At 55.1% G+C, this 27,032-nt stretch overlaps 1 protein-coding gene across 2 annotated transcripts; it reads right to left on the bottom strand.

The window, feature by feature from the left end:
- Positions 1–669: 669 nt before the first annotated feature.
- On the bottom strand, positions 670–26,649 carry SARDH (sarcosine dehydrogenase). Of its 2 annotated transcripts, XM_055790909.1 has the most exons (22): positions 26,477–26,493; positions 25,893–25,997; positions 24,812–25,133; positions 24,027–24,205; positions 23,327–23,506; positions 22,599–22,722; positions 22,297–22,397; positions 20,796–20,900; positions 20,205–20,334; positions 17,802–17,888; positions 17,592–17,682; positions 15,484–15,625; positions 13,804–13,887; positions 12,962–13,075; positions 12,274–12,412; positions 11,562–11,675; positions 9,885–10,032; positions 9,437–9,530; positions 4,387–4,549; positions 3,892–4,060; positions 3,291–3,426; positions 670–1,221 (listed from the first exon to the last, which is right to left on the bottom strand). In XM_055790909.1, the coding sequence occupies exons 3-22, from the start codon at positions 25,125–25,127 to the stop codon at positions 1,096–1,098; spliced, it is 2,742 nt and encodes a 913-aa protein (XP_055646884.1). In that variant the 5' UTR covers positions 25,128–25,133; positions 25,893–25,997; positions 26,477–26,493; the 3' UTR covers positions 670–1,095. The 2 variants fall into 2 exon arrangements, with proteins under 2 accessions (XP_055646884.1, XP_055646879.1); XM_055790904.1 differs by having other exon boundaries at positions 25,893–26,649.
- Positions 26,650–27,032: the final 383 nt, after the last annotated feature.

Genomic DNA, 27,032 nt, shown 5'->3' with positions numbered 1-27,032 from the left:
CCAGAGGCTGCACAGCACCACCGTGTTTCCCCTGTTGCAAAGTCAGGGGCTGGCACAGACTGGCAGCAACCCCTGGGCACCAACACGCTCCCATGGTCACAGCTAAAAACCCAAATTTGCCTTTTACTCTCACGCTCCCACAAACGGATGGGTTCAGGTCTTGGAAGGATCAATCCTGCCCACCTCCTCCAGCCGTCACACACTGAGACAGCCCTTTAAGCACCATGAACAAAATCGAAGCAGGTACTGAATGTTCACACCCCAGGCTGGATTTTTGAAAGGGTCTTAGATGCCGATCATCACTGAAGGCAACAGAGGTGGGTGCATAAACCCCCTCTGAATGCGGAGCCGCAACGAAGCGTGTCGCCAAAGCAGGATCTGAAGCTTTGGCTGCAGCTGGGGGGAGATGGGATGGAGGGATGGATCTGGGCTTGCAGAGATGGGAAGAACATGCCTGGAAACCTGGTTTTCCAGCCAACGATTTCACAGTGCAGCAAAACCCAGCAGCAGGCAGAGCACCCACAGCATGAGCCTGGGTGACAGCCCTGGGCCCCCTGCCCCTTCCCTCCATGGCCCCCACGAGTGCTCCCGTTCCGGCACCAGCTCCCCAGGGCACAGCTAGGATGAGGGGACACCCATCAGACAGCAAGGGACTGGAGGGACAGCAGGTTTGGAAGTTACAGCTGTATTAACAGCAGAGTTGGTTTAAAAAATTCATTTCCAGGCAGCATGAAACTACATTTTGGGGGAAAGGGTTTCCAGCAAAGTCAAAAATTGAAACCACTTCATTTGCAGTCGAGCAAAACACTGTTTTCAGGCTAATTAACCCAGTGAAAAGAATCGTTGCTGTAGTGGTGCTGCTTCATTTAGAAAAAAGGACAACAAAATCTTTGGACTTTTTGGAATCTTTTCCTCCTCTTCCCCTCTAATTTAACCCAAATTTGTTTGAGGAGTTCACTGCAGACAGTGGCCCAGCTCTCCCAGCAGACCCCGGAGCCAGCTGGGGCACCCGGGGGGCCGGGAATTCAGCCGGCAGCTCCTAATGGCTTTTTCCATCTCCCCATCCCCACATCCGCAGCACCTGCTGCCACATGCTCAGTAAAAGCCCTTCACTCGCTTGTTGTCCGGGTCGAACGGGGACTTGGTGTGCACTCGGGCAGGGTAGGTCACCCCCATCCGCTCCAGCTCGTAGCTGCCACTCTTCACAAAATCCAGCGAGACCTGCAGGGCAGACCCATGGTGAAACCCCCCGTTGGGTGCTGTGAGGCACCGGTGGGGCACCAGCCCCCTGCCAGCATCTCAGCTCCATCACTGGGCAAGCTCCCACCCCACAGATCTGCTTTCCACAGAAAACCCAGCTCTGCTTTCCCAGGAGGATGCAAGGAGAGGAGGAAAGTGGATTTTTAAAAGCACTCAGTTTAAAAAAATAAAATAAAAAGAATACAGTATTTAGGGTTTTTTGAGATGTTATTTTTTTTCCTGGGGATTTTTTCAGTGGCACCTAGTGCAGGGTGCACTTACAGCCAGGCTGTGGGAGCTCAGTGCCGGAGGGGCCAGAGCAACCAGGCTGGGCTGGGGGATGGCACACCAAAACGGGGTCAGCCCTGGCTGTGGGAGGGGACCGTGGTGGCAGCCAGGATGTCACCACTTGGCATGACAAGCGTGAGCTGTCCCCTCTGCCCACAGGGCTCACCCAGGGCCAGGCAGTGCCGATGGCCCAGACATCCCAGCGCAGGGAAGGGCTGGGGGCTCTCTATGCTGGTAGGTTTTTATCACCTGGAAATTGTTAATGATTTGGCAATGAACAGAATTTTTGTTCCTCTCCTCTCTGCCTCACGCCCTGTACCTCTTCTGCTCCCCTGACTCTCTAGCCCTGATGCTGCAGAGACATGCCCACCCTGGACACCCTTCCCAGAGGTGCGGAGCATCATGCTCGGTTGCTGAAGGGCCATAACCATGGGAATGAAACTAAAGAGCCACATGCAACACAGCAAAGCCCTGAGCAGCCATGCTGGGCACCCCACTGCCAGGGAGACGTGCGATCTGCATGCCCTCCTCCAAGGGCTGGGGGTTGATGTGGGGTCTGGGTCCAGCACCAAGCCCCTGGTGAGGATGGTATGGGGCAGGGTCCCAGTGCACATCCCCCGAGCATCCTCTGGGCACCGCAAAGCTCCCCGCTCCTTCTGCAATTACTGCCCCAACCGAGTGGGAGTTACCCCAGGGAGCGGGGAGATGAGGGCTGCACATTAACAGCTGCTTAATGGGCGCTGGCTGCAGCCAGCCGCAGTGGCCACACGAAGGAGCTGGCAGGGCTGGGGACCCCATGGTGTGACCACACACACTCGGTGCCTCTCATCAGCCCCACTGTGTGCTGCCGCGGCAGAGCCTTCCCCACAGCAGCGTGCGAGCGGTGCAGTGGATGCACCCATCAGGATGCACTCAGCACCGCTCTGCTGCATTGGTGCCTCGCTGGAGGCTGGAGGGGACTGTCCCCCTGCCACATCCATCCTGCTGCCTCTGTCACACTGCCTAGGGCAGGTGGGTGCAGCTGGGGAGTGAGATGTAACAGGGAGGGGAGACAGAGAGTGGGAAGTGGGGAAAGGAAGGGAAAGTCTAGCGGGAGGGACATTCACCGTGGGGAGAAAAGGTGGTTCCCAGGGGCTGAGGGGACAACTGGAACAGAAAACCGCTTGACTTGGGAGTCTTGCAGTGATGCAGGATTAAAAGTCAAGGCAAGCAAGAGGATGAAAGCACGAGCGTATGCACTGCTATTGGCTTGCCACAGGGAGGATCCCTGGGGATATCATGTACAGACCTCTGTCCTCACACGGGTCCCTTGGCCCCTGCCTACAGCGTGCTGCGTAATGAGGGCATCTGATTTACTATCCAGGAGTCTCCCAGGATTAATTAAGAGCCTGCTGAGCTCCTATTGGCCATTGCTCCATATAACATAAATTAATTCACTACTGCAATTAAATACTTGGTTGCAATTAACACCCAAGGCAGCACTTGAGCTGGAGAGCATTGCTGGGACCATGCAGAGCAACAGCCGGTGAGATCGACCTCACCACCGAGTCATGGCATCCCTCACCCTCCAGCCTCCCTCAGGGGAAGCAGGGGGGGGCTGCTGCCCTGTCTTGCTCCCCAGACAACAGCAAGTTTTGCAAGGGGTTTGTGCATATGGCTTCAAACCCAAAAAAGCGCTACGCTCCCCCCCAGCAAGCCCCCAGTGTGGGGAAGGAGGCTCAGCTGTCCCCAGGGGCTGGTGGCAGCAGGGGGTCTGTACTCACCGGGCCCCCCTCTGGGTCACGGATGTAACCATAGGCGATAGTTTTGTCGATGGCAAATCCAAAGTCTGCCCGACGGATGTGGCCGACCACCTTGCCATCCCGCCAGACTGCCTCCAGACCAAACATCGGTACCTTCCTGCAAGGCGAAGGCAGAGCTGCAGTCAGCAAAGCCCCATGTCAGGACCCCACAGGGAAGAGGGGCTTGGGAGGACCAGACCCCAGCTTTGCCCTGGGCCATCCCACATGCCGGGGCTCCCGCCACCTACAGGTTCTTTAACCTTCCGCCGTTGATCCCAGGCGCGGGCAAAGCCCCTCCAGCCCGATTTGCAAAACCTCCCGCTGCTCTGGGTGAAACAAGCTAAACCCGCTCCCTGCCACACTGCTTCCAGCTCCCATTAAACATCCAGCAGGGAATTTGCAGTGGGATTTAAATTAGAGATGGAATTAGAGCATGGAAAACAGCTGAGCTGGCTTGCAACTGAGCTCCACGTGCGTGCCCAGGCGCAGGGATGGAAGGGGATGGCTGATGGTGCTCGTCCTGGGGCAGATGCTGGTGCTGGCTGCTGCCTGGCACGGAGCATAGCCCGGCAGCGGTACTCACTCCTCAGTGGTGAAGCAGATGAGGCGGCGGAAGATGCCCTTGGCTTTCTGAGCCTCCACAGCCTCCCGGCCCAGGAAGGGGATGCCAGATTTGAGCTTGCAGGTGAAGGCTAAGCCTGCTTCTAGCGGGGTATCGTCAGGGCGCAGGTCTGCATGCCAGTGTCTGTACCCTGCAGAAAGCAAGTGTGGGTCACCCAGCCTCTCCCTGCCGTGGCAGCAAGCCCAGGGTGAGCAGCATCAGGAGATCAAGAGATCACCCCTGCATCTTGGACACCCCTGTTACCCCCAATTCACTTGGCCCTGGACAAAGCACCCTCAAGAGGAGCCCGTATTGGGGAAGTCCCAACAAGGAGCACTGGGGCCAGTAGCATCTCTGCCAGTAGCTGCCAGACCTCCAGTCACACTAACCCACCCCTGAAGCTGGGAAAAACCCACTTGCCCTGGTCCCCTGGCCAGAGGCAAAGCAGCAAATGCTGCTGTAAGGAAAGCAAGAAACCTTTCTCGATGCTGAGGCTGTCAATGGCTCTGTAGCCGGCGTTGGTAATGCCGTGCCGGGCACCTGCCTGCATCACCGCCTGGTAAACCTTCACGCAGTCTGCCTTGGGCACGTGCAGCTCCCAGCCCATCTCCCCGACGAACGACAACCTCATGGCACGGACCTGTGAAATGCAAGACGGCCAACACCCCTGCAGAAGGAGCCACATGCCACCACGGCGGGGGAAAGCCAGCTCGCCCAGAAACCTTGTGCAGATGCCGTGCCTTGACAGAAGGCATCTCTTTGCTCTCCCCAGTGCACAAAGCCAGGGTCAGACTGAATTTCTCCTCTCTGGACAGCCTAAGCTTGGCACCTCAAACCCAGCTACCACCAGCGCCCAGGAGGGATGACCAGCTCTGCCTCCAGCATCCTCCGGCCACTGATCTCAGGGTTGTCACAGCAGCCAGGCTGGGGTTAGACGTGATGCTCCAGCTCCAGCCGGGCTTTTGTCTCCCTCTGCTGATCCATCGACACCAGAAGAAAGCCTGCAGGAACCCCCAGCCCTGCAGAGCCCCAGATCAGTCCCTCAGATGGGAAAGCCAGTCCCCAGCGGGACTGTCCTCCTTTGGGGCACTTTGCGGCTGCTGTCCCCTGGAGATGACTCCCACTTGGGACTGTGCTCCTGCAGCAGGTGCACCTGAAGGCCAGTGCCCCGACCTACACCCTGCTCAGCCCAGAGGATGCTCAGGCTCCCCCCAGCAGAGGCTGTGCCCCAAAGCAGCTCTGCTGCCAAATGAGCTCCACACCAAATGTGTGAGGCTCCACAGAGGAACGAGCAGACCAGCACCAGGGACTCGCTGCTTCTCATGAGAAGTCTCATCCTCGGAGATGTTCCTGCCTGCCCTCCCGGGCACACGGACCTCGAGCCATGCTGGCACTGCCCTGCTTCTTGCCTAGGCAGGCTTGCCTGCATCCTCCTGTTGTCCCTACTGAAACAGCCTGCATTCCCAAAGCTTTCCAGGCCAGTTGGGGCCACCCCAGCCCAGGCACCTTCCCTGGAGATAGCCCTTGAGCCTGAGCTGCATTTCCCTCTGCTTTGGATTTCTCCACTTCCTCCCCCACAAAACCCCCTCTGGTTCATCCCTTGGGAAGCACATCAACTGCAAATGCATACCTCGCTTTGGGAGCGAGATTAACTCAAGAGTTTCATGCCAGATTGTGATCTGCAGTCTCAATAAAGCAGTTTTCAGCTAGGAAGAGATTTCCAGGCTGGTTCTGTTGGCCAGCCATGCTCTGTAGCTTTGAGGCTGCCTTGCCCATGCTGGCTCTGGGATGTCATTGAATCATGAATCACAGATCATAGAGCCATTTAGGTTGGAAAAGACCTTTAAGATCATCAAGTCCAACTGTTAACCCAGGACTACCAAGTTCCCTACTAAAGCATGTTCCTGAGCAATAGATCTATGTGTTTTTTGAAGCTGCATCTTGCCATTTGCTAAGCTCTTGCTACAACTGGGAGCTGTTCTCAGCTGTGGTCTCTAATCTCGGGTATAAATAATGACAGACAACAGCAGTCACTGCCCAAAACAGGCAACAACAGGCACAAGAAGTACCAAAGGGGTGCCCAGGCTCTCCACTGTGAAGATGGCCAGTGGGCGATGGCTGAGAACCCAAGTCCATCCTTTCCTCCAGCACCCCCATTCTCTACCAGCACTGCACAAATTATTTCCTCAAACAGAGTTTAAGCTGGCTTTTAAGATGCCTTAGCCTTTAGAATGGAAGCGGAGAGCAGAAAGGAACACTATAGGTATTGGGAGTTTAATTTGAGCCTCCTGAGAAGAAGCCATGCCAGGGAGCCATCCTTCCTTTGGTCCCCACCACAGCCCTGCAACGAAGCACAAAGCCTGGCAGTCGCTTTCGAGGTGTGCAGACACAAGGGGTGCAGAGAAGCTTTTCACCACATACAAAGGTGTCATCTAATTAGGGAACAGCCAGAGATCAAGTCACTGCAGCCAGCTACCATGTACATTGCGGCAGGAGATGCTCTGGGGATTGACAGGCAACTTCCCGGCTCATTAACCCTGCCTGCGACTCAGCAGTCAGCGCTGCAGCTGAAGTGCAGTTTACTCTCAGAAGCAAGTTACTCCTGGCAGAAACTTCCCCTCAAGCCACTGCTGCTCCAGGGGAGCAAGCATCCCAGTAAGAGCAGTGAGGCAGAGCAGTGCACCACAGAAAACAGGCACCTTTGGGAAAATTGGGGTGGCAGTCATTAGCTTTGCACAGGCAGAGGCTGGGGCTGCACCCCGTGTGTGTACCTCAGACAGGGGTGCACATCCCACCACGGAGGCCAAGAGGGATATCAGGGGCTGGGCTGAGCCGCTCCTGCTGACTTTCTGCTCAGTTCCCCCAGGAACAGGTTTTTCTGTTAGATTTCAACTGGAGCCATGAAATAGCATCAATTCCTGCATCTTTCAGCAGCAATTCAAAAGCATTTTATGTATTCTAGAAAATGAAAACCTGAACTTTACCCTGTATCCAGCAGTGAAATTCAAAGGGGACCTTTCTGTGCTGTTCAGTACAATGAGAGACACTATATATAAACTCCCAGACCAATTGGTAATTTCCAGAGTCATTAACTCTGCTGGAACTCTCCTTTCACTCCAGCTGATTTCGTTCAACTACTGAGCTAATGCACGAAAATCTCAGCAATAACTTTTTAAAGATGTTAGGTTCAGTTTAGTCCCCCTGGAAGGTGATAATATCAGTGAAAGTTTCAGCTCAATGTCCTGAGAAACCCTCCTACACTAGTTTCAGCGTGGGATGGAGTCCCCCGGGCTCATTGTCCAGGGGGGTCTGCAGGAGACCTCCCAAAGGGTGATCCGGGTAGCAGGCAGGAAGCCCCCTGCAAGCCCAGAGCCCTCGCACATCTCAGGAAAGCTTTTTTCTGACAGTCAGGACATTTACACTCAAAAGAAGCCACAAAATTTCTAACTAAACTGGATTATTTCCATAAACCTGACGTGAAATGCAAATAAACTAATCACACTCTTGAAGACGGGAACATCCATATACCTTTCCCAGAGATAAATAGATTACCACAAGATGTTTTCAGCTTGCCACAGGTGTGACCTGGGAGGATGTGGCAAGGGTTATAACTCCCCCGTGGAGACTGAAATGCAACATGTTGGGCAACCTGCAACAACAGACTGGCTTTTGGGTCCCCTGCGCTGCTGTTCCCCTCCAAGGGACACTGGGTGCACTGTAGGTTTTTGGCACAAAGAGCACAGGGTGTGCTGATGGCGACAGTTTGGAGGATGAAATCGAGTTGGCCAAAATCTGTGGCTTGGTTAAACCACCCTAAACCCTGGCTAGGCTCTTGCTCACAAATCAAGAAGCCTTAATTTCATTTAGTAGCAATCCCTTCAACAGCCAGCTGCATTCAAATTAAAGCTACTTTAATTCTGAATGAAAAGTGGCCGCGCGCGGCTTAACCCAGTTTCAGTAAATATCCAGCCTGCCTCCAGCTCCCTGTTCTCCTGCTGCCTTTTACAGGATTTACTGCTGCCTTCACCCCCTTGTCTCAAATCAGACACTGGGACCGCCGCCTGCCCAGGTCTTCCAAGGGAAGGATGGGGTACAAACTCGACCCTCTCTTCCAAAGAGGTGTTTTTTTGATGGAAGGAATATTTTATATGGCATAAACATCAACAAGAAACCAAGGCAGAGCCTCTTGGGCAAACCTTGCAAAAGCTTTTCCTGGTACCAAAACTTGCCAGCAGCAGGTTTTCCCAGAATGTTTCTCTTCTGACATAATGACACTCCACAGTCACCGGCTCTTCTATTTAGAGTGTTTCAAGCAGGCTAAGTCAACAGCTTCACACATGACAAAACTCCCCAAAGAACCGCCACCCCCCCCCTTTCCCCAGGGATAACTTCTGACCACGTCGATCTCTGCTGGGTGAGGTGGGGGAGAGATTTAAGGCACTTTTCTTGCTGCCCCACACCAGGTGAGACAGAGGGGTCTGACCAAGCAGCCAGCACTGTGAAACCTCACAGCAAACCCTGGGGATGGATCCACCATTGTACAACACAGCCAACAACACCAAACCGCTTTAGGCTGAGCCTTCCTCACTCAACACCTTGACACCTCTGAGTGATGCCACCCAATGCGTTAAACTCATCACTGCCGGTCCCAGCACAAGGTCCACCTCCTGTCGCGCTCGTGATGCTCTGCAGGCAGCGCAGGCAAAGCCAGCTCACCTCTGTTTGCAAAACACCACACCAGCACCTCCCCCAGCAATGCGCTGTGGGGGCAGGAGCCGACCAGCACCCCCCCACCCATGACTCCCCACCAGGCACCCCAGTCCATCAGCAATGTTGCTTATCACCATCGCCCCAAAGTGCTTCTCATCCCCTTGTTCCAAGACTGAAGGGCTCGAGGCGTTAGCACGGAGCATCACCATTTCTGCGCTTTTCTTGCATAATCGCTGATGTGAGCCCTCAAGTCTGGGCAGATGCAGGATGATCTGCGCTGGTACAGAAAGCTTAAGGTTGTCAGACTTCTCCTGTGATCAAATACAGCGGCTCCACAGGCTGCTCAGCCCTCACCACCAGTACTTGACATGCTTTACATTAAATCAACCCTATTTTTTTATGTGTAGGGGGAAATGGAAAGTGTCCAGAGTGTTGGGTGAATCTCTTTATCACCAGTGCTCACCCCTAATCCATGGAAGCTGTCTCTTGTTCCTCCAACATCGCTGCAAAGCCATAAGTCACCATCTCCCCCAAGCTCAGCCCAGGCTACAACACCCCTGGGCTGGGAGAGCCAGCTGACACCTGGCAGGCAATCAGGAAGGAAAACACCCTGGGTTTGGCCTTTTCCAAAAAAATAACCCCAAAACAAAACCAACCAACCAAAAAAAACCCCACCACCAACATGTCCCTGCTGCCCATGACAGCGATGTGGGGGCAGATGGGTTCCCTAGCAGAGGATGCTCAGCTGCGTGGCTGGTGGGTGGTCACCCTAGTGGAACAACCCCCCCAGGGAGCTTGAGGGCCAGCCCCATCCTACCGTGCATCCTGCAGCCGTGGTGAGTTTGTGGGTGGAGAAGGGGAAGGCTTCGTTGCTGAGGTCGGTGTCAAGCACTTCTTGGAGGACGACGCGGCTGCGGGGAAATAGCAAAGCAGCCGTGGTGAAAGGACGTAGCACGCCAGCCTGCTCTGAGGGCCCTCACTAAAACTTGCTTTCTCATCTTGTTGGCAAGACAGACTTCTCCCTCTGAAGGGGAGCTGATGTGGGTGACACGCAATGTCGTGACAGCCTCGAAAGAAATGCCAATTCCCCAGCAAATGGGGTGTGGCTCCAGCCAGACCATTGCCTGTAGCCATGGGGCTCACACCTACCACTGCTCAACATGGGGACCTGACCTGCATCTGAGTCACCCCTCCATCCACCCCTGCATCCCTCCATCCATCGTCAGGATGCAAGAAGGGGGCCACAACACTCTCTCTGTACTCACCTCAGGGGGCCCTGGATGCTCATCATGCCCAGCTCCTCTGAACAGTCAAGGAGTTTGCACTGGAGCTTCATGTCCTGCAGCACAGCGGTGATGTGTGACCAGTTGTGCTGAGCCACGGCCCCGCCGATAGCCAGGTAGTAGCCATCCCCTGGAAGACACCCCCCAGCAGCCTTTCAGGCTCAAAAGCATCGTGCTGGGGGCAGTGCCCAGCTCAGCTCAGGGCTGGTTTTGCTATCCAGAGGCTGAGCTGCAGCCCTGAGCCTCTCCAGCTTGCACAGCCCAGAGGGGCTGCCAAAAAAGGGGGGGTTAAATAGTGCTGGGACAAGGGAGGGCTTTGGGGCTCTGCTAACATCCAGGCTGCCTTTTGTGGGGCTCAACAGTGAAAACCACAGGACCGTTAAAACCTGAAAGAAGAAAAGGTTAAACAAAAGCTGTCCGAGGTCTGGAGGTGCCCATGTGTGAGCGAGCATCACGGGAAGAGAAAAAACACTTTGTCCCTTGAGACCAACAGCATCTTTTATCTGCTCTTTTGTTTCGGTACAGAAAAGATGCCAAAGTGTGGGGGGAGCTGGGAACAGGGAGGGATGCAGCAACCAGGCCATAACCAGTGCAGGGGCTGCACTGTGTACGAGGAGGAATTTCATCGTCAGTAATCCTGGGTGGAAAAATCCCTAGGGATGGGGTTTGAGAGCTGATTAGTATGTAATCAATCTTCCCTCTGTCTTTCCTGCCACTACAAAATTGCTCTCTGATAATCTGTCATAGCGGTAATAAGTGCAGCCACCTACTGTAATTGGAAAAATACTTCGCTGCAATTAAACTCCTCCATTGCCCGACAAACCCTGCAGCTCTGCCATCCGCTTCCCATCACCCTTCTGCCCCCCACGGGCACCCCAGATGAGAGGGATGCAGGATTTCCCCACGGGGATGGGGGGCCATACTGGGGCAAAGGCATCAAGGTGGCCCCCACAATGCCCACTGCCCTGGGCTGGCAGTGGGGGCTGCAGCCACTGTGGGGCTACTCCCTTCCGAGCAGCAGATCTGAAGGTGACACGGTGTGGGGACAGGGCTCCGCGGGCACTGGCCACCCCAGTGCAAACCTCCCTTCTGGTGCCAGTGCTGGTGCCACCGGGCATGGCGCTTGGCAGCGCTGCCAGAGCCCAGCTCAGCACCGTCCTCCGCTGCTGCTGCCTAATGCCATTTCTGCCCTCGGGGCTGGCTGCTCTGCTCCATTTCAATTCCTCTTTATTGCAGCTGATAAGGACTTGGGGAGAGGTCAGAGCCGCCAGCCAGGGCTGGACAAACCCAATAACGGCGATGAGCAGTGCAGGGCCCTGAGGACAAGGGGGATAATCATGTTAGGGGGACCGAGGGGTGGAGGTGGAAAAAGCCAGGTGGCTGCCATTAGGAAAATGCAATCACCCCGCATCTGCAGCCCCCCCAAGCATGGTGGGGATGAAGGAGATGCTGGCGGGCCTTGGACCGAACCTGCCACCACGGTTTCCTGGGACTGGAAAGGTCTTTGTGTGCATTGATGCAGCTGAAAAAGGCAGCGGGAGAGGCTGGGAGATGAACTGCAGGAGGGTAAACCAGCTGGTACCCACCCCCCCTGCCCCAAGCCCCATGGCAGCTGCAGAATGTGCCCACCTCCAGCATCCCCATGCTCCAGGCTTTTACCTTCGAAGGCGGGGGCCAGGGGGGAGGCCGGGTCCCCGGGGCTGATCCGGCTGACGGTCAGGTCGCTCTCCACGCCGCCCTGCTTGTTCAGCATGCAGGTGTACACGGTGGAGCCTGGGGGAAGGAAGGAGACGGCATTGCTGCCCGTCAGCCGGCCCCAGCACGGAGCCACAGCCCTGGCAAAGGGAGGTGGGCAGCAGGAAAATTTATCCTCATCGTTACATCAGCTGCCTGGACATCCCAGTACCAGGACAGGAAGAGGAGCGACGCTTTTTTCCCTTGCGATCTGGGTGAGGAGCTGAAGTTGCATCCTCGGAAATGCCATAAGCTGCCTCCCAGCCCTGGAGAAGGGGCAGGTTCTCCCCATGCAAACTGACTGGTGAGGGTTGTGCTTGATTTCCTCCAGCACCCATCACATCTCCAGCTGTGAGCCACAGCTGGAACCAGAGGGCCAGACCTCCCGCCCCTCCCCCCCCCCCCCCCCCCCCCCCAGCTCAGAGCACATTAGTCCCTTCGGAAATGAGAGCAGAATACAGCCTCCGGAGAGGACAGGGAAAGCAGTCGCCCTCACACGCTTCCCATACCCTCTGCAACAGCAGCACTTAAAAAGAAAAGGCAGCCCGGGCACCCCATGGGTTGTTTTGGTGTAAGATGTGATTTCCCAGGGCAGTGCTCAGCAGAGGCAGCCGAAATAAGGAGGCTGAGCCAGTACCTGGTGCTTTGCTCACATCGGCAGTAAACAGCCAGTTTGCAGCTTTTGTTGCTTCAGGACCGACCAGGTAGAATTTCCCAAAATAAGACATGTCGAAGAGAGCCAGGGCGTTTCTGCATGTTAAGCATTCATTCTTGATCTGCAATTAAAGCAAACACACCGCTGAAATTGAGCTGTATTCTCAACTCCACCAAAGGATACACATATTAAAACCATTTATGTAACGGGCAACAATACCCGGATGCTTCCCTGGTGCCTTTAAAGGCTGTATAGCTTCAAAACACTCCTGAAAAATCACTTACTAAATGGAGCAAGCCTGACAGGCTACCCTGGATGCTCAGTCCCATTTCTTACCTCACTTTACACAGTGACAGTTATCAGCAATAATAGCTAAATTTTATCAAATTGCGTTTTTCCTCCAAGCTAGTTTCAACTCTTTCATTTATGAAAGCAGCAGAAAAATTCCTATGGCCTCTCTGCTGAGGTTTCTGAGCATGGACCACACATTTCACTTCATCTTTTTGGAACATCTTTCCCAGTTTTGGGCAAAGCTCATTGCCTGCCTTCCCTTTGAGCCTCACCAACTCCATCCAATGTGGCAGTGTGGCATGGCTCCTGCTGCCTCTGACCCCCCAGCTCCAGATGTGCCTAGCGGTTTTGGCCGGGGGGGGCTGCCCCCTGCACTCACAATGTTATGGTGGGGGGGGAAGTCGAAGGTGTACTCGTCCCCCAGCAGCCGGTTGTAGGTGTAGTCCCTGTGGCGCTCCTGGCCGTACGCACCATAGTAGTCGTAATCCAGGACCTGGCAGGGGGAAGCAGGAGGATGGGGACAGTGAGGAAGGTGGAAGGCCTCAGCCGAGGGGCTGCTCCCAGTCGCATTCATCCCATGCCAGGAGAGGAGTGGGTCCATGCAGGACATGGCTGTGGTGATGGGTCCCCACCCCAGCATCCCTGACCACTGTGATGGGTCCCCCATGCCAGCATCCCTGCCCATGGGGATGGGTCCCCACCCCGGCATCCCTGACCACCGTGATGGGTCCCCATGCCACCATCCCTTCCCACCGTGATGGGTCCCCAGACCAGCATCCCTGCCCACAGGGATAGGTCCCCACACTGGCATCCCTGCCCACAGTGATGGGTCCCCGACCCCAGCATCCCTGCCCACAAGGATGGGTCCCCATCCCAGTATCCCTGCCCACAGTGATGGGTCCCCACCGCAGCATCCCTGCCTGCTGTTCTCTTCAACACATAGAAGTCAGATCAGTGCCTGTCATTTGGGGGCACTGCAGGCAGATGCTGCCTGTTGCAGAGGGACAGGCAGACAGACACATGCAACATGCACACACAAATCTCCCTCTTACTGCTGTTATAATGAATTAAAGCCCAACAGCTTTTATCGATCTGATTTGGGGGCATGCAACTGCTTGCAGCATATCGCACACCTTGCACACGCAACACACATCCTACACGTGCTGGGCACAGCCAGTACCCTGCAGGCTGAATGCCCCCCCAAACGTGTGCTATGCTTACCGGGGCTGCTCCCCCGGGGCTGAACCAGCCCGGCCTCTCCCAGCCATGCCGCTCCTGGAATACGCAGCCCTGTCGCAGCAGCTCCTATGCATGTGAAGCCAGAGAAACGGGAGCAAATGGTTAAAAAAACCCCTTTTCACTAGTTTTTGAGCAGCACCCAGGCTGCTCTCAAATACATGCTCAAGACCCAACTTGTGAACCCTTGGCTTTGGCTATCAGCAACTAAAATCAGCTCTGCGGTTTGTCCTTTAAAACAGTGGCAAACGCCAGCTGCCTGCAAATTGCCTGATATTTTTGTCCCCCCAGGAAAGGTATTTGCCTCAACAGCAGCTGACAGGCAGGAATCTGGCAGCCCAGCTGTGCACCCCACCAAAGCTTGTGCTATGGTGCATGAATTACCAACCAAGAGACACAAAATCCAGAGAGCAAGATTCCCCCCGATGTTTACCGGAGTCATTATATAATAACATTTAAGATTTATATAGCAACCTTCTCATTCTGTCTCTGTACTCTCAGGAAAATCTCTCTGCACACAATTAATTAGGGTTCCATTAAGATATTTTTGTTTGGTGCCTCTGTTCGGAAAAGAATAGGTTCTGTTGAACATTTCAGAAATGATTCAGTGCCTATTTATAAAACACAGCACATGTTCTGGAGCTGCATGTATAAATACCAGGCTGTCAGTCAAATGGGCATCGCTTATTAGACATGCTATTAAAAAATAAATTGCATCCTCGGTGACAGAAAACAACTGAGCTGTCAACCAAACACCGGGGGACGGTGGGGAGGGATGTCTGCTTTATGGCTTGAGCCTCTGCTCTCCATTGCAAGAGGAACAGTGTGATATGAATTAACAACAAATAGAAATGGGCTCGAGAAACGAGGATGCTCCATGCCGGGGCTGGGACTGGGGCCACCAGCAGTGAGGTGGGATGAGGTGTTGGTCCCGGGTCACGGCTCTGAGCTGCGGCAGCTGCAATGCTGCTAGTGCAGCAAACTGCTGGAAAATGGGTTTTTTTCTCAAGTGTTGCATCTTGAAAGGATTCACCTATGGAGATTTGTGCAAGGAACTGGCTGGTGAAGGTGGGAGCAGGGAGGAGACCTGTTCTGGCGGCTCCAGGGAGCAAAATCAGCAGGGACTTAAGAGCTGCTGGCAAAACCGCCAAGGCACAGCTGCTCTCCACTCTTCCCACATCCCTCCTCATGTCCCATCCTTGCTCCCTATTGCAAGACACTATTTTGAGGAGGAGAAGCCGCTGCTGAGCTGCAAGTGAGTCACAGTGAGCACAGGGCAGGAGATCCCAGCTGGCATTGAGCATCCCGCAGCTCTTGCAGCTGCCCACGAGCCAGCCTGGCAGTGGATGAAATAAGCCTCTGAGCCCTTCTCTCCGCTTTTCTGTTGGCCAGTGACCATCACCGAGCTCTTAAACCATATTTGCTAAGTTAAATATTATGGGAATGCTTGGCAACTCTACCATTAAACTATCCACAGCCCCAGCACCCTCACAGCGTGCACCCGGTGAGCTTTGGAATTCGGCAGGGATCTTCCCAGGATGGATGGATGGGAGCACGGATGCAGCACGCTGCTTTGGGGAGCAATACTTGCCACCTCTTTTTTTTGCTGCGAGGGTCTCCCATCGCTCCTGGCACGGCAGCGTGGGCCGGGGTGGGCGTCCTCACCTCGTGCAGGGGGTCCTTCCTCACATTGCGCCCTGCCAGCGGCTCATCGTGGGGGAAGACGACGGAGTAGTTCTTGGCGTAGGACTCGTGGCTCCGCTCCCGGATCCAGCGGTTGTTGTCGGTGAGGGAGTGGTGAAACCTCCTGGAAGGCAGGGACAGGGCACCGTCTGGATGAGCCCACCAGCTCATGGGGTGCCTCCTCCCCCAGGCACGGCCCTCCTGGCCAGACCCAGATGTGGATGCAGCTGCTGTGGCATAAAACCACTATTCCTGCACCCATTTCATGGGTAGGAGAGCAGAGGGACCAAGCAGGGCTTGGTGCTGGCCACGCCGCAGTGCTGCCCATCGGAGCCAGGCACTTGCTGCAGCCCCCACCGAGCTCCCCAGCTCTGGGGCATCTACCCCAGTGCAACTGGGGGCAGAACACAGCCCTGCTGGGGGGGGAAACACAGACAGAGGAAACTTGAGGTTCATTCTGGTCTGCCTCAGCACACCTTGTACACAGCCTGGGTTTAAATACAGCCCTGATGAGAGAGCGAGCCCTGGACATTCCTTACATTTTTCATCCAATTCTCCCTAGGCTGAAATATAAATAAAACCTGAAACATTTTAAATTTGTTTGACATATTTTCATCTTTCAAACAGAAAAGCTCCTTGAAGGAATGTGCCAGCTCAGCACACACTTGGGTTGTTATTACCAGAGACCTATAACTCACAGACAGCAGCCCCAGGTGCCCGTGGCACCTTCCTCGGGGCTGCAGAAAGAGAGGCAGGGAGCAGGCAAGACAAAATGTCATTTCTAGGGCTATTTAAAATAATATTTTCAGCTTCCCTCCCCACTGCCTGGGTGCAGAGAAGCAGGACACCAGGGCTGAGCCCTGCAGCAGTGCAAGCAATGCTCCCCAAAAGCAGCCATGGGCTCGCTGTGAGAGCAGTTGCCTCTTCTGCCGGCATGGGACAGGCAGCAGGTGACACATGGCATGTCACTGGCACATGGCATGTCACTGGCACCCCCAGCCACCCTGTCAGCCCCAGCCCTGCCAGTGACGTGCGGAATGTTTGACAGCGGCAAGAGGAGCAACAGCTGCCAGATGAAATATTTACAAGCGAGTGTTTTCAGAGGATAAGTATTTAAATGTGCGGAAAAGGGAGTTATTCAAAGAGAAGCTTAGTAATTGTCACCAAAATAAAAAAAAAAAAAATGGGACTGGCACCAGCTTGATGACAGGGCAAATGGGATATGGGAGATGCTCAGGTAATCCAGCTGCCAGGGCTGGAAAGCCCCCAGGCACTCTCCGAGCAGGGCTGGGCCCTCGTGGCACAGGTCAGCCCCATCGTGGCTGCGGTGGTGCCAGCCCCCCCGGATGATGGTGCCTGCTCAGCCGGGGGATTTCTCCTTCCTGGTCTTGGCCCATCGCTGCCCCGGCTGCGGGGCTGGTGAAGGAAGGCTGCCGGAGGCATCTCCCACTGACTGGGCACCAGCACCAAGTCCCCTCTCCTCCCAGCCCAAGTCAGCAGGGTGTTCACCAGCTTTGCTACTGAAGCAACATGATTTTAAAAGCTTTGTCCCTGACAAGGTGGTGGCTGTCGCTACCAGCCCTATAAGAAAGCCCAAACCCAATCAAATATAATCACGCAAGTTAAAAGCAATTACAGAGCCAACATTGGCACAGTCAGAATTCCTGGCCCATGTCACGCTGCAGAGCGGGGGAAAGCTAATCTTTCTCCTGTTGAAATCATCACCCCTGATTATTAACTTAGAGGATTAGGCACAGCACTAATTGAACAACAACAAAACCCAAACGTAATTACCCTGTCCTTTCCCATCACCGCAATCTCCTTGTGTCTGATGGAAGCTGTTTGTGTAGAAGTGGAATGAGGCAAATGGGATAAACCCCACACGTAAATTCATTAAATCCACTGAGTGTAATTGATTCCAGCTCCACGGAGGGACACAGGCTGCAGCACAGATGCTGCCCAGACACCCACTCCCAATGCCAGCATCCAGCTGTGCCTCAAAACCCACCCCCAAGGACCACCCAAGGATGAGGGGTGTCAGTGAAGGAGCCCACAGCTGGTGGAGACCTGGGGCAGCCAGGGTGACTTGCCTGATGTCGTAGCCGTACATGTCCTTCTCCGGCCGCCCACGGATGATCCAGTGAGCCAGCTCCCTCCCGCAGCCACCTCCCAGCATCATCCCTGGGGGAAGAGGAGAAGACCCAGATGATGCCAAGCATGGCTGTGGGTGCCAGGCTCTGCCCGGGATACGATGCCCACATCAGGATGCCCAAGGTGTGATCCCTTCAGCTCTCTCTTACCAGCACTGTTGAAACCACAGCCCAGGAAGAAGCCTCGGACTTCTGGAGCTTCTCCCATGAGTGGCTTGTGGTCAGCTGTGAAAGACTCTGCAAGACAGAGAGGAGGATGTGCCAGCAAGGTCAGGACAGGCATTTTGGGGACACATCACACACTTTAAGAAGCAGGGTTCCTACAGCTTCCCACACTGGCCTCATTCTGCTCCTGCTCCCAGAGAGGTCAATGGGGCCAGAAATGGACCAACACGGAGCACTTCCCAGCATTGCAGCTTAAGCATCCCCCCCCCTCCCCTGCCTCTCCAACAGCGCCCAGGCAGCAGAGGCCAAAGAGAAGGCTGCACTGGTACTGGGATGCCCAGCATCATGCAGGTGCCTTGTGCAGGCTCCTGAAGCAAAGATACATATGTATATACACATATATTTGCTTCAGAAGCTTGCATGAGAGTATACACACACACATCTACATGCACATCGCAGCGCCGGTGGCAGAGGCAGGTGCTGGTGGCACAAGGCAGCTCCTTTGCAGCCCAGCGTGTTGTACAGTCTGTCCCTGCAGCATCGAGGCCCTGGGCTGGGGGGTAACTGTGCCCCCTGCACCCACAGGGAGCTCAGCAGCACCTGCTGCATGCCAGCACTGCGAGGGGAAGACCTTGGTGTTAGGGTTTAGACTGAAAATTTGTAAAGCAGAATGAATCCTCAACCAGATGGTGCACGAGGTGTTGCAGTGGCTGAAGCAGCATCTTCCTTGCTCCCAATCCCCATCAAGGGGGCTGGACCAACCTGTTCATTGTCTCTTCAGCAACTGGGCCATATTTAATGATGATGATTATATTTCATTGTCATGGATTTCTGCTGGAAGATTTCATGAATTTAAGCTACTTCATTCAGCTGAGGGATTGCTGCTGCTGTTGCCCAAGGCTCCTGTGCTAATGATGTCTCGTGCTGCCAGCTGCTGCTCCCCATAGGGATATCACCCACGGTCCCTGTGCAAATCCCTGCTAGGGAGGCCAGAGCAAAACACTCTGACAGAGGTGTGTGATCCTCCTCCCTGTTTCACAGTGGTGCATCCATCCATGTGAAAGAAGAGAGGGAAGACGGAGTTCAGTCTGGTCCCTTCCCCGCTCAGCAATGCCGTTTGTTTCCCATGATGTCTGTGCTCACAAGGCAAGAGCAAAGCCAGAAGAATATTTCCACTTTCATCAAAGCAGCTTCTCACATGCCGATATCCCTATACTGGTATGACTACATACCCGCTGAGTTACTGGAGCAACACCCATCAGCATCTCCCCGTCACCACTGGTGCATGCCAGCCCTGCTGACTTTGCACTGGGAGGGATGCTGAGTGCTCACATTGGACCTTGGCCCACTCGGCTGCAGGGCTGGACCAGCAGCCAGAGCAGAAACAGCTTAAACCACCCCGGTTTAGCCCACTTTCATCCCTTGCGCCTGATCATGGTGTGGTAGCTGTTCTGGTGGTGGTGAAATATTTACTGTGCAGCAGAAAGGACAAGTGTTTGCTGTTTGCTTCAGCCCAGCGTGGCTCAGCTGTAGCCAGCAAACCAGCTGCTGGTTTAAATCAAGAAGTAGAAAAGGGTGAGCGCTGACCCTTTGAAAATTACATTACTGTACTACAAACATGAGACATCTATCTATAAGAAGCCAGCTCCCCACTGGAGGCCACCAGCTCTGCTTACACCACAGTTTAATCCAACCTGCTGCACCCAGGGCCATAGCCTCCACCCTGTACATGTCGTGTTTGATCTGCTGCGGGCCAGACGATGTGCCCTACTTTCCCCTCGTATAGCAGCACCACTGCCTCCCCGAGGGCCACAAGGGTTCGAGGGCTTCCCTTTAAATGCCTCAGCAAAAAGGGATTTTTTATTTTTTTTTTTATTATTATTATTATTTTTAGCATGTGATGGATTTCAAGGCCAAAGCAAGTGCATGGGGCTCGGGTTCAACAGCTGGCATCACCTCCCGCTGCCGCTGCAGCCATGCTAGGGCCTTTAACATCACACCAGACAGCCTGGGATGTAAATCTGGGTAAATCTAATGTCATCAGCCCAGTAAAAATAATAATATAACGCTTGGTAAAAACAATGGACGCTGCTTAAAAAAATCTGCCCCTTATTCCCCCAGCCCAGTGGCCACAGCATGGGCTGCAGATCTGTACCAGCCACCCCCCAGTTTGGACCAAGGCAATAAAACTCTCTGAGTGTTTCTCCACCTAGGCTAAGCCTGCGATGCCACCCCTTGGAAGATGCCACCACTGCAGCCCGACCCCAGGCGCTTTCTCTGCCTTCAGAAAGCTTTTCTTCTCCCCAGGTTATGGATTTTTTTCCCCTTGCCTCCATCAAGACCCATTGGAGGAAGGCAGCCGCCGCAGTGCCGCCACAGCCGCCTTACCTGGCCCGCAGACGGTGGATTTAATGCCCGTTTTCTCCAGCACTGGGACCCTGTTGATGGCACCTTCAATGTGTTGCATGAAAACATCCCAGTCCAGATCAAAGAGGCCAAAAGCAAATTTTTCAGATACCTGAAGGTGGGAAACAGGAATCAGAAACACAGAATAGAGCACAGATGATGGTGTAAGAACTTTGTTCTGCCAGCCTTGGAGACTTTGGAAAATAGAGGCTGCTTTGCAGACTGGTTTCTTTGGGGTTTTGTGAACAGCTCAGCCAAGCCAAAGGTCTGGGGCATAGCCTGAATTAAGACACCTGCACCTGGATAAAGGGATGATGCAGCAGGACAGGGACCGCACGGTGGCCTCTGAATCTCCCCAGCCCAGCCTTCTCATCTCATTTCTGCTGCCTCTGCATCTCGTATCTATGTCACAGAGAGACCCAAAGGGAAGATGCTCTCCCCTGCTTTCCCCACTGGCCTCAGAGAGGTTGGTACCTGCAGGAGCTGAGGCGGTCCTGCCTACACCCACCCCTCTGAGGTGGGTTCCCTGGAAACCTGCCTCATTCCTCCGGAAAATCTCCCAACACCACTCACCTCCTCCCAGAAGATGGGGTTTGACTCATATCCACCCACGGAAAGGGCATCGCCTTGGAGACGGAGATACACCGAGGCATCATGATCGCGAACGTTCGGCATGTTCTGAAAAACAGGGAGCAGGAGCGGAGGGGTGAGAGGGGGCCGAGAGGCACGGGGAGACCCCGACGTCACCCTGGCTGCGCCCCAGCGAGCTGAGTGGGATGAGCTGGGGGTCTGGGGCACAGGGTCGGCACCCGCAGCAGTGGTCCGCTGAGGACGGGAGCAGCAGTGGCTCCGTGGATGTCCCCTCAGCCCTGCCACCTGGGTGCCCACCTTGCCCCAAGCAGAAGGCACCCAGGGCAGCCCCAGCCAACCTGGCCAAACCACAGGCCAAGCGGCTTATGCAGGCAGCAATGCTGTGGGCAACGTGCCCGTTCACCGAGCACTCCAGCTGGACGTCGAGTCCTGCACAAATCCCGGCTAATCAGCAGCTGGTGAACTCCAGCCGTGCTGCGGGTGCATTTGCACAGGCGCCGGGGCAGCAGCACCTTGGCTCTCCGGCTGCTCCTCCACGGCACAGGCAGTACCAGGGATGTTCGAGGGAGCAGGAGCATCTCCTGTGTTTGATCCTAGCTCGGAAAGCATCACTCCTCTGCCACCCACCTCCGCAGGAGGATGCAACAGCACAACACGCAGGCAGTAGTGCGCAAAGAATGAGGGATTTGTTCTTGTGAATAATGGATAGAGAAACATTTAGGTAGCACGGAGGTATCAGTGTAGGGCCTACTGCAATTCATGTGGACAAATGGAATTAAGTAAACAGGAGACACCGGGGTCTGCAAGCTGCAGCCTGTTCTCTGAAAAGTTTCTTTCTCACTGTGTCTGTACGGCACAGAGTAGTTACTGGGATGTAAATGTAATCAGGGACACGAGCACTTCTTAAAACAAGGCACCTTGGAGTGAGAAATCAGACACAGGACTATGTCAGTGGGATGGAAACTGAATAACATGTCACCTTCAAAGCCCTGGTGCCTGAGTGAATGAAATCTCCTTCGACTCCTGAACGATTCCCCATAGCCAGATGGCAAGAACAGATTTCTTGGGACAGTTTAGAAATGCTTGGAGAGCTACCCCCTGCCTGCTGGGGACTGGGGCTTGTTCAGAAAGTGCTTGGCATCTTTAGGAAAGCTGCTATACACATAAGAGACCCTAAAATAATTCTACTGAGATGAAAAAAAATGAAGAAATTATCCTGCTAGTCATAAAATTGTTAAATATTAAATGTGACTCTATTAAAGGTAGTCTGATAGTACTGCTAGAAGGAGAAGGTGCTGGGTGTGCACTTCCCCAGGAGCACCTGGCAGCGCAGGCTCGCACTGAAAGCAGGAATATGTGGGGGGTCCTGCCAGTTTGGGGGTCCTGGGGGGAGCGTCTTTCCCACCTCACCCTGCTGCATGCAGTGGGGCAGCAGCCAGCTCTCCAGAGAAGAGGAGCCGACCTGCAGCCGCGCAGGACTGACCTGAATGCCCTCGATGCGCTCGGTCACCACGTAGGCATGATGCATCCCCACCAGCGGCACGTGCACGCCAGCCAGCCGGCCCAGGGCTCGTGCCCATACGCCTGTGGAGAGACCAACGCTGCGCTGAGCACCTCTTCGTCCCCCACACCCCACCAGAGAGCTGCGGCAGTCTGGGGGTGACAGCCAGGTGGGGGGGACAAGGACTGATGCAGACCCTCTGACTCACGGGATGCAAAGCCACCCCACGCCCTGCGGCTGCAGCCCTGCTCCCCTACCTACCCCACACGCTCTGTGTCACGTACCTGCACAGTTGACCACACAAGGAGTCTGGATGGTCCCGTGGGCCGTCTCCACCGCATACACCCTCTTCACCCCGAAATCATCAGCTCTGACCTGGATGCCCGTGACTGGGCAGTTCTCAATGATCTGGTGGTAGAGGAAGGGTGGCAGAGTCACGGCAGGGTTGCGAGGGCAGTGGGACGACCCGGCTCGCCTGACATATAGCCCCCACACCTGGGGGGGTGTGAATGGAAGCAGCGGTCTGGCAATGGCCATCTCCCTTTCCCAACAGCTGTCACTGCTGATACCAGCAGAGCCCTCCTCAGCTGCAGACCTGAACTGCTGCTCCCTCCATCTGCAGTTGCAGAGGATGTTTATGATTTACATGCACGTGAGCAAAGCAACCCACCAAGGACAGGTTGGTAGTCCCTGTCTCAAGGAATGGATTGTGTTACCTGACCCTAAAGCCTCTGATCTCCTGAGGAACCTGCCTTGGCCACTGCCTCCTCTTGTTCCTAAAGGTCTTTTTTTCATCCTGTATTTTCCCTGGATCTCATGGCTCCTGCCAGCTTTGCCACTGTGACCCAAACAGCCACCAAAGCTGAACAGGACAAGAGCCTTCTTGGGCAAAGACCTGATGCTGCAGGAGCAGCTCTGCTCCAGTGGGAAAGGAGGAGATGGGGAAGGGGGAAGACGAAATCCCCTCCCAGCGTCAACAGGCATTAACAAGGAATTACTGATTAGGAACTACCGTAGCGCCTCTGGCAGTTGCTGCTCTGGCAAGAGTTGAGCAGGTACCAGCTGGATCCATGGTGCCATCCTTGGGGACGTACAATGTGCCGTACAGGTCGTCAATGTTCATCAGTGGGTACAGGTCCTTGGTCTGCGATGGGGTCAGGACGTAGGACTCCACACCATACACCTTCCCCAGCTGCCAACCGGACAAGAAAACTGGGAGCTCAAGCAGGCAGCAAAAGTTTGCTCATCCCTTGCTGCTGGAGGAGAAGGAGATCCCCAGGACAAGAGGCAACTGCTGCCCCAAGGGAAGCCCTAAATCCAGCACGGGGTGGGATGCTCTGCAGATTTCAGGGAATATGGTCCCGTGTTCACATGCAAGCTGCCTGTGCAGCTAGAAAAATGACACTACCACTCCAGTACAACCGGAAAAATGATGCTACTGCTATCTGAAAGGGCAAAAATCCATGGTTTGGTTTAGTTTTGCTGCTTTGCCAGCATTTTGCCTGATTTCAGCAGCCTTACGGAAGCCAGGAGGCTGCCCTGGAAGCCCACCCCAGGCCACTGGCAGCTCTGCAGGCAGGAGGGACGGGCCATTTGGAGACCCAGGGGCTCCGTAGCCCTGAGACACCCATCCCTGCTCTTGTGGGCTGGAGATAAATGCCAGTTCCTGCAGCCCACCTGGCCAGGGGACACAGCGAGGGGCTTTACCCTACCGACATGAGCCTCTTGTACTCGTCAAGGCGCTGCTTGTTGGAGGCGATGAAGAGCCCTCCGTTCTCCACCCAGCCTGTGTGCAGCCCCGTCTCCACCGGCAGGTCCCGGCTGACCACATCCCGCGTGTGTGCCAGCAGCTCCACCTCCACATCGCTGGGACGCAGCTGCCACAGCAGACCTGGGACAGATGGACACACAGCCCACAGGTGGGACAGGCGGCTCCAGCAGCCCTCCATCACCCGGAGTGGGATGCAGCAGGGGCCCTGCCACCCCATGCGTGGCCCGTGGTACCCTGCCATGGCTCTTGCTCCATCGCTCCACCTCTCCATCTCAAGGTGATGTGGGAGTGCTAGAAATCATCGATTTCTGCTTTCCTTGGGCATTAAATGAATGGGAAAAAAGGGGTTTATGGAGTACACAACCCCAAAAGAGACAAAACACTAAAAAGCTTATGGAATTAACCTCTTCTAGCTCGCCCCTGCCTGCCAAAGAAAATATGCTTAAAGAAGAAAAAAGGAAAAGCATGGAAAAAACCCGTTTCCTTTTCCTGTGATCATATAAAACTTTACAAAATAAAATTAAATTGGGGTGTGTGTGTGTGTGGTTTCTTAACAAAACATTATGCTAAAAGGAAAAACAGAAACCCTGAAATTCTCCACGTTTAAAGACAAAACTCTCCAGCACATCCAGAGCCAGAGTGTGCGATGCTTCACTCCAGGAATAACAGCACATCCCAAACCATGGGCATCCCGCCCCCACCCCCACGCTGTGCCCACTGCCTCACCAGCCGTGTGCCAAGTGGTGCCCGAGGTCAGGCGGTCCCTCTCCAGCAGCACAACGCTGGTGACACCCTGCTTGGCCAGGTGGTAGGTGGTCTGGCAGCCCAGGCTGCCCCCCCCAACCACCACCACCTCAGCCGAGGGCGGCAGGGGCTGGCTGGGCTCCCCACTCCCAGAGCCTTCCTCCTTCAGTGTCTTCTGGTACGGGACGCTCTTCTTCACCGTGGGGCCCATTGTGCTGCTGAAGGGCCGGGGGCTTCTCCAGGAGGCTGGCAGGCAGCGGGGGGCAGCCGCCCGCAAGGCGTAACTCACGTATGACATCTCCACCTGCAAATCCCAAAAATGCCTTGCTACATGGGGAGGGGACCCCTGGCCAGCTCGGCTGCTCACCACCGTTTCAGTGGTAGCAGCATCTCTGGGTGCTGTGCAAGGGGCTGAGCAGCTCGCGGCGGCTGGAGCGAGCCATGGGGCACGTTCCTGAGTGGGCTGCTGGGACCCCCTTCCAGCAGGGAAACAGGATCCCAGCTGCACGTGCAGCTCCCACCCACCCTTCGGAGGGGCCCTGCTTGAAAAAGGGGCTTGGGAATGCACAGGGCATGGACATGCCTGTGACTGTGCTTGCTCACGCCTGCAGAAACCACTTCCCCCCTCCTTGTGTTCGGGAGCTGTTTGGGCACAGCGAAGGTACTAGGTTTGCTCCCTGTCAAAGGAAGGCAGTGCAGTGGCTGCTGGGGGGGCACGGGACAGATCCTGCTGCAGGCACCCCAGCCCCTGCGCACAGGGCTCCCGGCTCAGGGGTTGCTCTGGGGGCATGCTTTTGGGTGCACAAGTCGGGGTGCAGTGGGATCCCACACACCAGCACCGACCCGCTTCCACATGAGCCACGGGCCATGGCCAGGGGCTGCACCGCTCACCCACCGAGACCCCCTGCTCGCTGCCACGTGGCGTCCAACACCCCAGCTGTCCCCCCCGCTGTCCCCAGCAGTCCCGCAAAGCCACCCACTCCCGCTCAGGAATAACTGTGACACCCACTGGAGTTTCTCGGACAGCCCACGGCTGCTTCCCACCACTCACAGCTCTACTCACTGGCGAGGCTCACTCCGGGCTGGCTTTCCCTGCCACAACGGCCGTGGGGCCCCTGCCTTCCTCGATGCTCTCCTCCTCCTCCTCGCACGGCTGTCCCTTCGGCCCCTGCTGCAAAAAACATTAACCAGCACCAGAGGCGAGCAGAGACAACCCAGGCAGCCGGGACACGGGGGCTCACCCCCCTCTTATCCCTTCCTCTGGCTCTGCTGCCGCTTGATGAAGAAGAAAAGTCTGATAGAGCAGAAAAATTCCAAACAGGGAGGAAAATGCTGCTTTTCTCCCCGGCTCAGTGCCTGGCGGAGAACAAACAGCCCAGCTGGGGCCAGTGGGGACTCACAGCCTCCCGGGCTCTCTCAGCGCTGGCTGGAGCCGTCAGCTGGATGCCAGAAAGCAAACACGGCGAGGAAAGGCACCATCTGACCCTCCTGCCGCAGTTCCCAGCAGTTACGTTTTAAAAGCAGAATTAAAATAAATTTACACATTTCCTAAGCCAGCCCCGGGAGCAAAAAGCGAAGGTGGGAACACCAAAAAAGATTTAATTTAGGAGAGGATGGGAAAATAAAAGTTTGATTTCAATCTCTCACCCTGAAAGTTTATTGCTCCTCCTGCTCAGGACTCACCCCTGAAATTAGGGCTTGTTTGGGCAGGGTAGGCAGGTGACACAGGTTTTTCAGAGGTGGCTCTGAGGGGCCCGATGCAGGTATCTCGGAGGAGCAGAGGTCGTGGTGGAGCCAGGCTTTGGCCAGCAGTTGCTGGGGTCAGGGTCCGAGCACCATCGTGGTCCCTGCAGTGCCCTCTCGGCCCCATGGAGCCCCGAGAAGTCCAGGGATGGTGTTTTGGGGGCTTGTAGCATTTAACAGCACCATGACCCTGAGAACTGCCCCCCGCTGCCCCATGCCTCTGCTCTTGCACACTGAACACACTGTGGCACCCAGTCTGCATCCAAAATCACTCTGTTTGGGAAGGGTTTGAATAGAAGTGGAGGGGTTTGCTTGTTCCAGCATCAGCCCCTGCCTCAGGCAGCATCTCTTTCCTTCTCTCAAAGATAAAATTGGTTTCTAAGTTTTAAAGCGAGGGCCCCAATTCCTCCAGAATTCTCCATGGACTAATTGCTCAAAATAACCGCAGAGATGCAAACAA

This window comes from Falco peregrinus, chromosome 1 (genome assembly GCF_023634155.1).
Source record: "Falco peregrinus isolate bFalPer1 chromosome 1, bFalPer1.pri, whole genome shotgun sequence".
Lineage (NCBI taxonomy): Eukaryota > Metazoa > Chordata > Aves > Falconiformes > Falconidae > Falco > Falco peregrinus.
Note: the sequence above shows the minus strand (reverse complement) of the source record. Positions and strands in the feature narration are given on the sequence as shown.

Coding starts and splice junctions, on each gene's coding strand:
- SARDH (XM_055790904.1), bottom strand. CDS start 25,127: ATGTCATACGTGAGTTACGCCTTGCGGGCGGCTGCCCCCCGCTGCCTG. Junction 24,206..24,811: donor CACCACTTGGCACACGGCTG/GTGAGGCAGTGG, acceptor CATCTGTCCCAG/GTCTGCTGTGGCAGCTGCGT. Junction 9,531..9,884: donor AGCATCCAGGGCCCCCTGAG/GTGAGTACAGAG, acceptor ATTTCCCCGCAG/CCGCGTCGTCCTCCAAGAAG.